This window comes from Pimephales promelas, chromosome 20 (assembly GCF_988280905.1).
Source record: "Pimephales promelas chromosome 20, fPimPro1.hap1.1, whole genome shotgun sequence".
Lineage (NCBI taxonomy): Eukaryota > Metazoa > Chordata > Actinopteri > Cypriniformes > Leuciscidae > Pimephales > Pimephales promelas.
The window spans coordinates 26,760,650-26,774,326 of NC_142788.1; the positions used below are offsets into that span (position 1 = coordinate 26,760,650).

General features: G+C 35.3%; 2 protein-coding genes across 4 annotated transcripts in view; both read right to left on the reverse strand.

Annotated features, from left to right (window-relative positions):
- Nucleotides 1–1,041: 1,041 nt before the first annotated feature.
- On the reverse strand, nt 1,042–5,252 carry ube2j2 (ubiquitin-conjugating enzyme E2, J2 (UBC6 homolog, yeast)). Its single transcript, XM_039652751.2, has 7 exons — nt 5,067–5,252; nt 4,439–4,569; nt 3,516–3,556; nt 3,319–3,421; nt 2,459–2,597; nt 1,516–1,596; nt 1,042–1,416 (listed from the first exon to the last, which is right to left on the reverse strand). Exons 2-7 carry the CDS (start codon nt 4,567–4,569, stop codon nt 1,132–1,134), a joined length of 780 nt encoding a protein of 259 aa, XP_039508685.1. The 5' UTR covers nt 5,067–5,252; the 3' UTR covers nt 1,042–1,131.
- Nucleotides 5,253–6,192: 940 nt separating this feature from the next.
- Nucleotides 6,193–13,677, reverse strand: part of acap3a (ArfGAP with coiled-coil, ankyrin repeat and PH domains 3a) — a 71,754-nt gene continuing 64,269 nt past the window's right edge. For all 3 annotated transcript variants that reach the window (XM_089124077.1, XM_089124076.1, XM_089124075.1), the window contains exons 23-26: nt 13,178–13,288; nt 12,022–12,083; nt 6,976–7,078; nt 6,193–6,883 (exon numbers count right to left, since the gene is read on the reverse strand). In XM_089124077.1, the coding sequence (XP_088980203.1) occupies nt 6,877–6,883; nt 6,976–7,078; nt 12,022–12,083; nt 13,178–13,288 (283 nt within the window). In that variant the 3' untranslated portion in view covers nt 6,193–6,876. The remainder of the gene's footprint in view (nt 6,884–6,975; nt 7,079–12,021; nt 12,084–13,177; nt 13,289–13,677) is intronic.

Consider the following 13,677-nt stretch of genomic DNA (forward strand, 5'->3'; position numbering starts at 1 on the left):
CCAGAACATACTGGTACAATAATGAGTAGTAATTCCCTCCCGAATCAGAATGAGCAGCGACACGACCGTTCTGACCCAGAAAGAGATGTTTTGCCATGCAGCTAAGTCTCCGCAATCTAGACTTTGACTAGCAAGTCTCCACTGTGAATGACTTCTGCAACCCGAGGTACTTTTCCTAATAAAAACCACCAAAGATCTTACAGTATAACAGGAAATGTAAGAATTGAATGCATATTCACCTATGTTTATAACAAGAATTAAATGGATTTTTCAATTTATTAAGAATTATTGCATAAAATCACAACCCTTGGAAACAAAAGAAGTGCTGTGTATCGTGAAAGCCAAGTAGTGCTGACAATCCTACATATTGCACAAAAACAATTTATAGTGTTGCACGGCCTAAAAAAAAAATGAATTCATATACTTTTCTCTCAGCCGACAGTGACTCCCCTCTGAAAGAAAGTTAATTTACACTTGGAGCGCCGCATCACAGACAAACAGAAGACAAATAATTCATTTCACACCGCTTCTTTCCCGGCTTGTTGTTACGGTTGGCGTAGCGTAAGCGAGCACAAATGCGTTTAAGAACAAGATTCCATCGGTAAAGCGTGTTTACAGTCGAGCCATTTCCATTACATAAAATACTCTGGGATTTGCGTCACAGCAATAAGTGGTGCGACACGCTTCAGAACGCTTTTTTCCTTTCGTTTTTGAGGAATGTTCTGACTTTTTTTTCTCGTTTAATCTTCCACATAAAAACCCAGCATACTAAATGCGCAGATTTTAAAATCTTACAGATCAATGAGAAACATGTAAAACAACAAATGCTGATTCAGGCCTTAAAAAAAGCCCACTCTGGTTAATTTCATGGTCACATGAAGTTGGCTTCATTTGGGAACTGTAAGGTAGAAAATTTACTTTTTTTATTTTATTTCCTCACATATCAATAAAGCCATCCGTTCATGTGACCTTGACCTTTAAGTGGCCGTGTTACACGAGATCTGGTCGTCACCACTATGGAGGAAATCACCAAGCTCTCAATTTTATTAACAGGACACTGCTTCGTTTTATTTGGTCGTGAGAACAGCACCAGCCTTTCCTCTGTCCTATCGATGGTTCTCATTGGGCGATTCATTCCTGCGCGATGCTCCGCAGAACATACTTGACCGTGTAGGCGAAAGCGGCGAAGCCTACAATGACGAACAAATTCGCGAGCGCTCCACCCAGGAGTCCATGGTTACGGTTGACCTGCTGGAGGTCGGGCGGGTGTGCCGCACCCGGGGGCAGGTGCCCGTTCAGGGGCAGGTGGCCGTTTTGAGCGTGATGGGCTTCGCCATCCGGCACCACGTCAGGGAGGGGCAGCGCCTGTGAGCGAGACCGGAGCTCTTCCTGCATTCGCTGCTTCTGCTTGATTTCCTGTTTCATGGGGGACGAACGGGATCAAGTATGAACACATTTGTTGAAATAACGTGCTTATTGCTCATGCATACATCAGTGAGGAAGTCTGGCACTTACTTCAACAACATCTGGAAACAGCTCACAGAAGACTTTGTCCTTGATGTTGAATGCAAGACTCTGGGACGCCAACTGTCTTTTCTGCAGGGAACACATTCAAACAAACACGCCATTAAAACTGATCTTGCCAACTTATGTTCATGCACATTTCAAGAACATTTTCTAAGTAAAATATAATTACAAACTCTCTATTTTGAATTATTTCACAAATTCTGAATTCAATGCCCAATTTTGTATATCCAAACAATTTCTGTCAACTCCAGCCCTACAAAAATCCCACTTAAAGTGGCCATCCAGGGAACGGCAAGACCTCTTTTACGATTTTAATATCATTTAACAAATGCCATGTTACGGGATTTGACTGATTTTCACATTAAGGGGCCGTTTAAACAACACTGCTCTCAACTAAAAATGTTCATTTACACGACTAGTAGATTTTTTCAGGCCCCCGAAATGCCATATAAAGTTTTCAGTTTTTGAGATGTCATGTGCATTTATATAATACATGTTTAGTCTAAGCGCATAGTGTTTCTTTACATAGCCAAGTGACATTGCCAACTACTGGCCTGGCAGCATAATACAGCATATTTAGTCGTTTTTGCGGATCCAAAGGGGATCATTTTGACAATATTGTCGTCTGTATGTACACAAAAAACACAAAGGAAAAACTTCCATTCACAGAGACAGCAGAAGGTACAATTTGTTTCCTAAAAAGATCTCATTCTCCATTGACTACCATAGTAGGAAAAAATGCATACAAATGCAATGAGATCTGTTTGATTAAAACATTCTTCCAAATATCTTCCTTTGTGCTCAGCAGAACAAATAAACACAGAGGTTTGGAACAACATGAGGGTGAGTAAATACTGACAGAATTTTCATTTTTGGGTGAACTAACCCTTTAAAGCATTTCACTGTGATTTTAAATCAGCGTAACACTCACTGTGAAATCAGAGGTTTCGATACTGCCGAGAGTCGGGCCTTTTTCAACCATGAAGCTCAGGAGGCCAGTTAAGATGGTGGATACAGACCACGCAGGGTTCCACGTGTCAGGGTGAAAATCTGTGATGGAAAGACACAACCTGGAAGAGAAAGCGAAAGCTAGTCATTATGCAGTTATTGTATTGTTCTTCTGATTCGAGAGTACAAGAAAGACTTATAAAATCCGTCGCTGTGTCCGAAATCATTTACTTTCCAACTAGATGGTGCTCGGATGACCTACAACTTCTGGGGAAATTCTGAAGCGCACATTCGCTTGACACTTTACAATCCCATGAGGCCACAGGAGAGGATTTATTAATGGAAGCGATGCATTAATAAATGTATTAATGAAGCGATGCAACTGACACTGGTAGGTCACGTGACAGATGTAGTGCGTCCAAATTTCATTCATACTACCTATAGACCATTTTGCAAGATGTAAACAACACTGGTCCAGAAGCACTTCCTGTTTCAGTTTTTTAACACTACATAAAAGCTGGGATAAAATACAACCAACAGAACATTTAAAACTGAATCAAAAAGTTAAACAAACATCTTTAAGATGTTTTCTTTACATGTGAAATAAAGAAAACAATTACAAACTGAAACAGGAAGTGTTTCTGGACCAGTGTTGTTTACATCTTGCAAAATGGTCTACATGAACACTATTTAAAATAAACTCAAGAGTTTGCTCAAATACTTTTTTTTTTTTTAAATATATATATATTGTAAACATTTCATAGCAACAATAAGGCACTCAGGATTGTGTAATGCCCTTAGTAAGGGCCTTCATTTAGGAAAAGAAAATAACATTTTCTTTACCTTGTATTACATTTAAATCTGCCGTTGGGTGTGATCATGTATATACTAGGTGGTTTGAAGGGAAATTCCCTTGGGAAAATCAGTTTGCCATGATAGTAACCACCTACGAAAAACAAAAGACAAGTCAAAATGAAGCTCATATTGCACAAGGAAGTTTAAAAGGGAAGCACTAATGTGAAATTTAAAGAGGGAATCACCTTCATATGGAGTTTTCTCAGGGCCACGTACTAGATAATGCCTGAAAGAGAAGGAAACATGATAGTATCTAGAGTAATATGATTACAACCATTAAAACATTAAGGCCTGATTTCACAGGCTAGGCCATTTAAGTAGTTTTTATAAAACAAAAACATTACTGATGTGCATCTTGGGACAAAATAATGGATTAGAATAAGTCAATTGCTTTCTTTTACTTGCAGCAAAAGCACAGTGACAGATATTCAGCGGTCAAGCTTCAAAAGGGACAAATAAGCACCATAAAAATAGCCAGTATAGGTAGTGCACTCAAATTTCACATAAAGCTATCATGGCGCTTCATAAGACCTGGAATGTATTGTTTAGATTCATATAGACCACTTTTCATGGTGTTTTTTTACTCATAAGCACCCATCTTCATTCAATTTAATCGTCTGCTCAATACAATCGAAATTATAAAACTGGTTTTAAGGAAGTTGTCCCAATTATGCTATTTTAAGGGTTCCTAATTTTGCATTCAGGTCTTATACAACAGGTTTACATGCATCCATGGCCAAAAAACACTTTAATTTTCTTATAATACATTGCAGCATCTCATGTCTGACACGGTTCGAGAAAGGATTCAGTTTCTCTTAACACCCTTCCAATCCGTGATTAGTCAGGATAATTGGTCGGGTTTGACTAATTACTGACAACTCGTTTCAGGCAGTTCAGAATCAGATCTTTCTTTTAGGAGACAATAACTTTATTTATCACAAACTTTAAAGGTCTGCAACATTCACAAACAGCTATAAAAGTGTAAAAGGGGGGGGACTTTAAGAATTAAGAGTCAAACTTGACAGTTCCAGACTAAAATCACTAGGCAATAAAAAACAGGAAGTATGTTGTTTATTAATCTAAATGTTTTAAATGAAACCAAATGTACCATTCCAAGATGTTGGAGGGCAGAGGTTCAGCACAGATATACGGAACTGGATCTTTCTTGATGCGGAGGTAGTCCTGTTTTAACCGCTGTGTTGCTGTTGTTGGGGCCCTCTTGTTTAAGTTGTTGCTCATCTGGGAAATCACATGGTACTCTCAGTTACACAATGAACACTTCCCATTCTTTATAAAAAGACACTAATATTGGAAATAATCCATGAAGCCAGAAATGCATCAACGCTATTCTATTCAGATCATATTTGTTGACATTAACTGCAACCATGATGTTACGATTGTCAATAAGGAAGCAGTTTGACACACACGGAAAGGACTATCTTATATCGTCTTCTCAAAACACTAAACTTAACAAAATTAGCCTAAATAACGTTAGCTACACAACCACAGACATAACGTTAAGCAAAAAAAAATGACAGAACTGTTGAGCTTTTTAGAACAACGTGGTAGCGTATGTTTATAGAGCGGTTAACACCTTCATTGTCAGCATATGTAGACAACATAAGACTATAAAAGTGACAGACAGATGTAAATAGAGAAGTAACGTTAGGTAGTTCGCTAGTTTTAAAAACACAGCCTTAGACACTGTAAGGGGATTTTTAACGGTTTCGTCTCACCTCTTTCAACGCCCTCCACGGGATCGACCAGGGTCAAATTGTGGTGATATATTGATATCCCTTTAGTTCAGAGTGAATACGCACTTGGTAAACTTTCAAAAATAACAAAAATGTAGCTCTTCGGCTAAGGTGAAATTGTCATCTATCCCCCATGCCAATATGGCTGCCGCGACACAAGGAAGTGATGATGTAAAATGACAAAATAAAAGTTCTGAAAAGCATTCGGTTGCTTTTCAAAATAAATGTCTGACGTAAACTTATCAAAACTGAGCGGGCTGCACACACATGAAAAAGAAATGCGTTTTAGCAGTATCAATGGGAATGTGTATTTTTTGTTATTTGTTTATCTATTATTAGTAGTTATTATCACAGTATTTATACAAAATACGTTTCTTTAAATGCACGTTATCATATGAACATACATGAGCAGTCAGTGATAGGTTTAAAGAACCGAGTCGTAAGAGTCATTTGTCCCGCCATCTTGGAACGGTCAGCGTGTCGTCGCTCAAATTAAGAATAATGATTCTTGATGAGTGTTAAATGTTTGTTAAACCGCAGAAAATCAAATTCACAAAGAAATGGGATGACCTTTCACATGTGAGAATATGGTGGTTTGTGTTTTTATATGTATTGACTCAATATTAGTTTTTTTTTTTCTATGGTCCTTTTGAGTTTTGAATTCCCTATAGAACCGATTCACAAGAGTCATTCGTTTGTGAATCGCACTGAATATTTTAGATTCACTAAAGAACTGGCTCATAAGAACAATTAAATCGTCCGGGCTGGATGAAAAGAAACCTCGATTCTCACCGTCAATTTCTTGTGGACGCACGAATGTAGGAAACTCTGAAAGGATGTCTTGTCTGTTAAATGTCCTGGTCCCTCTTAATGTCCTAACTTATTTGGTCTTCATCAGAAATACATAAAATTGTGTGTGTGTGTGTGTGTGTGGGGGGGGGGGGGGGGTTGGGGGGAATTGTAATAACTTTGTTGTGTGTATAAAAAATATACTGCGGCCAAAACATAAAATTGATCACCTTTACCTTACGTTTCATAGGCTACCGTATGCGTAAATAACCCAGATTAACATACAGCAAACTCTAAATTTAAAATCACAATAGAGATATTTTTTTTAATTTTTTTTGAGATATTTATTTACCACTTTTTGCATTTTTACAAAATACCATCATTTTATATTATCAATTTGCAACTAAAAAGACAATATACAATATCTGCATTTGAATTTGCAATGATTTATAGTGGCTATACAGATAAAATATATAGACTACACCAGCATAGTCAATCGAAAACAGTACATTCATCACTAGCAACAGACAAAAACCACTGCAGATTCCCCAAAAACAACTTCCTTACTTCAACTGCGTTCAAAAAAGAATAATCAGTGCTGGATATGTTTTATAATAGAGGGTAATAGTGATGCTTGTAAGTTGTAAAAGTACTGAGATGAAATGTAAAATGGGAAAGCATTCATGCATGATCTTTTGATTATATGTTTTAACAGACGTGTAATCATAAATTGTAGATGTTTGGATGTCTGTTAGGGTCTATGGCTGGCTAAAAAAAGGAGAATGCGAATGAAGAAAACAAACACAAAACGCTGGGGGTTAAGTCCAGCTGACCCCCATAAAGCTACAAAAAATATCATTAAAATCATTAAAAACGTTCAACACAACCACAATTTTTGTTTCAAGTCCTTCAACTCCATCACACTTATTATATCAGCATCAGCTAGTCAAAGTGTCTTCTGCTCCAGCTTGTTTGGTGTCCAAAGTTTAACAGGGTTGATTGTTTATACTCTAGAACAGATTAAGAAGAAATATATTTAATTATTGTTGTGTTTATAAAGCTATATTTGCATTTATCTAACAGATTCCTCAACGGATATCACCTGAAGGAGTGACGGAAGTGAACGCTCCTCCGTTTCAGCTTCTCAGGATTGTGGGATGCCATATGGGAAAACTCCCGGAAAATATCCAGGTAGGTGGTGTCACCTAAAATGGGAGCAAACACAGTTCATTTTCACTATACAAAACACCTGAAATGCAGCTGTAATGTGACCGGAGTCACAGAACAAAAAAAGAAAAGTTTTTGCGAATTTGGACTTTATAACTCGGTGAAAAAAAATCTTCGTACACGGCCGACAAATGAGACACGGCTACAATACTTCACTTGTTTTATTACTGGATGAATCAGCGTTTTTGAACGAATCTCTTGAATGAACGATTCATTGACAAATCAATTTTTTACAGTCACTTATCGCCACCTACTGGTGTAAAGATGTAATCGATACAATCGTTACATTCTGTGGTGGAAACAAGCTTATAGCAATAGTTATCTTAAGTTAGACGTTTAGTTTGCCTGCTTTTGCATTAGTAAAGAAGTAGTAAAGTAAGCAAGGTGAATAAGTCTTTTATGATAAGTGTTTTCAACACATTTTAATGCACTTTACAGAAAAACGACACTGTAAAGCACCCCTTCTCCATCTTTGTGCCATATAGGGTCTTTGTATCGTCTTATAACCATGACAACAACTGAAACTTTAGAGGGGACAAAAGGGTGGGTTTGAACACACTGCCAAACTGTGTGAATTTCACATGCTTGATTTATAATGAGGAGATGAGGAGGTCCCCATGTCTTCCCAGGACGAGTACTCATGCGTACTGACTAGTGTTTGCAGGAGAATCATTTCAGTTTAAAAAGAAGTTGAGTTCTGTTGAATTTAATAAACTTATAATAGAGGTCTATGGGACAACCATGTCATGGCTTATACGTTTGTTGCCTTTTTTGTTTTTATAAACTGAGGTACGAGTTATTTTACAAGCCAAAACTAAATAGTACAAACTAAATAATTTTTTGTGGTAGTTAACTTAAAAAAAATATTCCATTAAAACAGTTAATGCAATCAATTGAATTTGCATATATATAGGATCCCCTCGAAAACGAGATGTTACATCTCAAGGGATTATCCGTCAAATAAATTTCAATATATATATATATATATATATATATATGTGTGTGTGTGTGTGTGTGTGTGTGTGTGTGTGTGTGTGTGTGTGTGTGTGTGTGTGTGTGTGTGTGTGTATATATATATATATATATATATATATATATATATATACACACACACACAAGTACAACATTTTGTTTGTTTTGTTTGTCAATGATTTGTAATATGACATGCAGTATTGTTTAAGATTTTAGGATCAGTAAGATTTTTTTAAATGTATTAATATTTTTAAATGCAAGGATGCATTAAATTAATAATAAAAAAAAAAAACAGTAACACTTTTACATTGTTACAATTTCTTTTTTCCAAATAAATGCTTTGCTTTGAACAACAAAAAAGTATCGTTTCCACAAAATTATTAAGCAGCACAACCATTTTCAACATTGATAATCAAAAGTAATAAATGTTTTCTGAGCAGAAAATCATCATATTAGAATAATTTCTGAAGGATCATGTGACTGAAGACTGGAGTAATGATACTGAAAATTCAGCTTTAAATCACAGAAATAAATTGCATATTAAAATTAGAATAGATAACAGTTATTTTAAATTGTAATAATATTATAGTACAACATTATAATTTTACAATATTTTTATAAATTTTTGATCAAATAAAAGCAGCCTTGGTGAGCATAAGACGACAATTAAAAAAAACATTAAAAAAAACTCTAGCTCTCTTTTATTCAGTCAGAGGAACATATTTAAATAATTTAAAGGCAAAGTAAATGTTAATAAAAAAATATATATAAAAATGTAAATTATCAGGGACAAAGAACAAATCTTGACGGTTAAAAACAAATCATATAAGATCCAAGAGGAAAAAAGTAATTTCCTCAACACCTGACCGCAGCAAACTTGTGTTGATGAGTGAGTTACGTTAATGCATAAAGTTATAACTCAGCAGACAGAAGAAAGAGACAGCAGAAGAGAAGAAAAGCCAAGCACAAGCAGTTAGTACTTCATTCACTGTTCATTTATTTTCATGATTCATTTCGCTTTAGAAGGAATTGACAGATAAAAGGGCAGAAATGAAGAGCAAAAAGAAAAAAAGAAGTTGCAGACGTTATAATTTACACAAGAATCTTCAGTTATACAATATTCAGACATTTTTTTTTTTTTTTTTTTTTACAAAAATCGCAGCATGACACCGACATGAAAACAAAACAAAAAGCAGAAATATGAAAGCAAGCAGTAGAAGAGGTTATGTGCTACAGCCACCACCGAGAAATGCATCTTGTTATATGGTATTTTTTGTATTGGTGCATTATTTTATTTATTTTTAATAAAATTATGCTTTTGGTTGATCAGTTTTTCGCTGCTTCGGGAGTCATACTGATTCGATATTCACAAAAACGATAAACAGAAAGTGCTACGATTTCATTGGCCAGCGAGACAAAGACGACCTTTCACTGGGGAACAACTTTACATTAATCTAGCCTGTTCACAAACTACAAATAACACATTTACAAATGAACGCTCTCTCAACAAGTGCCATGTTTTTGATTGCTTTGGGAAAAGGGGTCCTTATACATTAACATATGTGGTCTTTGGTTGAGATCTTGAGTTAAAGTGATGGTATTTATCATGAGTTTATAGTTTAATGAAGACGTCTCAGGACTGCTAGGCATAAATATATTGACATCACATGTTAACTCACTTACAATGCCATCCAATATTAGAAATGCTCATGCTTTATAGTATCCACCTCATTATAAAGCAGAAGTTAGGAAATCGAGACCGTATTATGAGATTTCATTCGTGCACAGATTCACGAAGGGCAAAAAGCAGCAGGAAACCAAACTGACCAGAGCAACAGCGATCTGAAGATTGACAAACACAAATTAAACTACTGCATTTTATAATTACATACACTACCGCTCAAAAGTTTGGGGTCGAATTATCACTTTTATTCGGCAAGGATGCGACAATAAGGCATTTATTATGCTACAAAAGATTTCCATTTTAAATAAATTGCACATTTTGAACATTATATTCATCAAATAATCCTGTTTCCCTAAAAATACGAAGCGGGACAATGGTTTTCAACATTGATAATAATAAGAAATGTTTCTTGAGCAGAAATATAGCATATTAGAATGATTTCTGAAGGATCATGTGACACAGTGATGCTGAAAATTCAGCTTTGCATCTCAGGAATAAATTCGATTTTAAAATAGATTCAAATAGAAAACAGCCATTTTAAATTGTAATAATATTTCACAATTTTACTGTTTTTGACTGTATTTTTCATCAAATAAATATAGCCCTAAAGATTATTCTCAAAAATATAACCCCAAACTTTTGAATGGTAGTGTACAAGCCAGTAAATAAATTGTCAATTTTGTTTTTGGTGTCTGAACTGGAGTTTGGTTGTGAACTGTGTAATTCACAAGTATATGAAGTTACAAAAATACAATCTGTTACCACAATACAAAAAAAAAAATCATTGAATCATTGCACTATTGCTCTGGGTGGTACTCATAAAACCATAAAAATCCCATTTGAGGCATTTTCTATGCCATCATCCATAAAAGCAAACAAAAACGATAGTGGAGAGTTAATAAAAAGTGCATACCAGTGGCATAAAAGTCGACAAAATCACGTTTTCAATTAGTAGATTAGACACTTTATACATTTATGACGTATAATAATCACAGTTTTTGATCCCACTCACTCTCCTTCGTGCGTTTGCAAGCCATTTTTAAGAGGCCGATCCGTTTAAACCATGTGTACAAAAATGCCTCTAAAACACTGTTAGAATAGATAGTCCGCTGCCTAACATACTGTATAATACTGCTTGAAGTGTAAGTGATGAGTGAAAGTGCAATAGTCTGTGGCTGCATCCGAAATCGCATACTTCCCTACTGCATAGTAGGCGAAAAACAGTGTGTGACAAAAAGAATTATGTCCGAATTCACAGTACTCATAAAGAGTGGGCGAAAAGTACCCGGATGATGCTACTTCGGGCGAGATACTGAGGTGTGCATACGATGGACACTTTACTATCCCATGAGGCCATGGGAGAGGATTTGTGAATGGCAGTGAACCGATGCTGGTAGGTCACGTGATAATGACAACATGGCGGATGTAGTTAGTCCGGATTACATTGATACTACTAGGGCTGTCAAACGATTAATCGCGATTAATCGCATCCAAAATAAAAGTTTGTGTTTACATAATATATGTGGGTGCACTGTGTGTAATTATTTTATATATATATATATAAACACACACACATGCATGTATATATAAATATTTTATATATAAATAATATTTTTTTCTTAAATATACAAGTGTGTATTTATATATACAAAATAATTATACACAGTGCACCCACATATAGTATGTAAACATAAACTTTTATTTTGGATGCGATTAATCGTTTGACAGCCCTAGATACTACAAACACTCATACTACATATAATGTAGTTTTGTAGCAGTCGTGAAGAAATCACTTATTTAGAATAACTCAAGAGAGTATGCGATTTTGGACGCAAAGATTTGTGTAACTGGTTTTTGACCAAAACCACCACAATTATCTAAGCCACAGGTACTGTCTTGAAATGAGAAGTTTGCTAGGCCAAACTACGGCGGCCAGTCAATCATGTGATCAACGTTGGAATGTGAAAAGTTCTGGGATTATGGTTAACCAGCTGTAACCAGTTTGACCAAGATGGTCTGCTAGGTTAAACTGGGCCCCATTGACTGATTAACCACCTAAACCAGCTTGGACTGACCAGCGAGAAACCATTTAAAGCCATCAGAAGCTGGTTTAGCTGGAATCTGAAAAACACATGGCAGGTCTTGTTGGGAGTGATGGGAAAGCGCTACGCTGGGCTCTTTAGCACTCTGCTATGTTGAGACAGATAAACTCTTGTATGCATTTCTTATACTGCTGCTCTGTGGGACTGTTGCTAGAATATTGACCTGGCTGACCGAACGGACCCTCAGACTCGCGCATCTCCTCGTTCATGCGTGCTAGACGTAACCTGTCCAGAGAGAGGAAACAAAAGAGAGGTTTGATTTGGAATTTCTTATATATACTCTACCATTCAAAACTTTGAGGTTGGTAAGATTTTTTAATGTTATTGAACAAAATAATTTTATGTTCACCAAAGCTGTATTATAGAAAGAAATATAATTACAGTTTCTTATTATCAATTGATGATAATAAGATCAAGTTTTTTCAGGATTCTTTGATAAATATACACTTCTATATGATATAAAAACATTTTGCAACATTATAAATGTTTCTTTTACTGTCACTTTTGATCAATTTAATGTTGAGTAAAAAAGTATTAATTTCTTTCTTTTAGGGTCAAAATCTCATCATTAACTAGTTGCTTATTAGCATGCTAGGGCCCTCTGATTTACGAAAACAGATGGAATCGCAGAATCATAAAAACTGCATTTACTGTATAATGCGGAAAGTTTGAATTGAATTAAACTAATTAGACATGCTTTTTATTATTTAAATTGAATTGAATTAATCCATTAAAATGGAATCCAGAAAACTTAAAACAGAAAACATGATTTGGTTAAAAATATTTTTTTTCATATTATGTTTGACATATTTTACATGTTTCATAGGGCCCTAACGTAACTTTTGTTAAACTTTTAATAAATGGTTTCATATTTACAATTAATTAAACATGCTTTTTGATTACTAAAATTTAATTTAACCATTAAAAACAAAACATAATCAAGAAAAAAAAAACTGAATTTGGCAAAAAATAAACAGAAATTGGGGGGAAAATAAAATGTGTAAAATAAAATGATTTCATAGGGCCCTAGCATGCATATAAATATGATTTTGGCTGTTTATTAGTACTTATAAAGCACATATTAATGCCTTATTCTGCAATGACCGTATTAATCCAACCAATACCTAAAAATTAACAACTACCATACTACCTATTAAAAAGCAGTAACAGTTTACTGAGGCAAAAGTCTTAGTTAATAGTAAATAGTGAGAATTGGACCCTAATTTAAAATGTGACCAAAAAAATCTTACTGACCCCAAACTTTTGAACAATAGTGTACTGAGAATAAATACTGGTGCATATAAACTTTATAAACTTACAGAGTAACTATGTCAGCGTTAGCAGCTTGAACTGCTATGCTCAGCGGGTCCTGTCCGTCCTCATCACCATCGTTCTGGGTCGCTCCTCGTTTCAGGAACAAACACACTTGACTGGAAATAAAACAACAGAAGATCAAGTAAATACACTTGCAGAAAAGTTTAGCTTGATTGGACATATCACGCACGCCATGTATCCTGTCAATGTTCTAATGGTAAAACTATGATGTTCTTTGAAATATTTACCACGGTGCATGAATAAGGTAAATACTGTATATTCAGTACAATGGTATGTATTAAAAGTATAATAATGCTGCCATCACAGAACAGGAAATTAATGTAGGGAGTTAATTCATGTAAATCTTGTATTGTGAGAAATCTGTAGTGTGGTTGTTCCAATAATTAAATAGATTCATAGAGGGAATATTGCACACAGGATTTTCTGCTTTATATTAGAAAATAAAGTTGTACTTCTGATGAAATGAGACACTGACAAGCTGACA

What these genes read in the sequence shown, in the direction of transcription:
- ube2j2 (XM_039652751.2), bottom strand. Translation starts at nt 4,569, where the DNA reads ATGAGCAACAACTTAAACAAGAGGGCCCCAACAACAGCAACACAGCGG. An exon ending in TGAGAAAACTCCATATGAAG is followed by an intron (nt 3,422 to 3,515) that starts GTGATTCCCTCT and finishes TGTTTTTCGTAG; the next exon opens with GTGGTTACTATCATGGCAAA. An exon ending in TCGAAACCTCTGATTTCACA is followed by an intron (nt 1,597 to 2,458) that starts GTGAGTGTTACG and finishes TGTTCCCTGCAG; the next exon opens with AAAAGACAGTTGGCGTCCCA.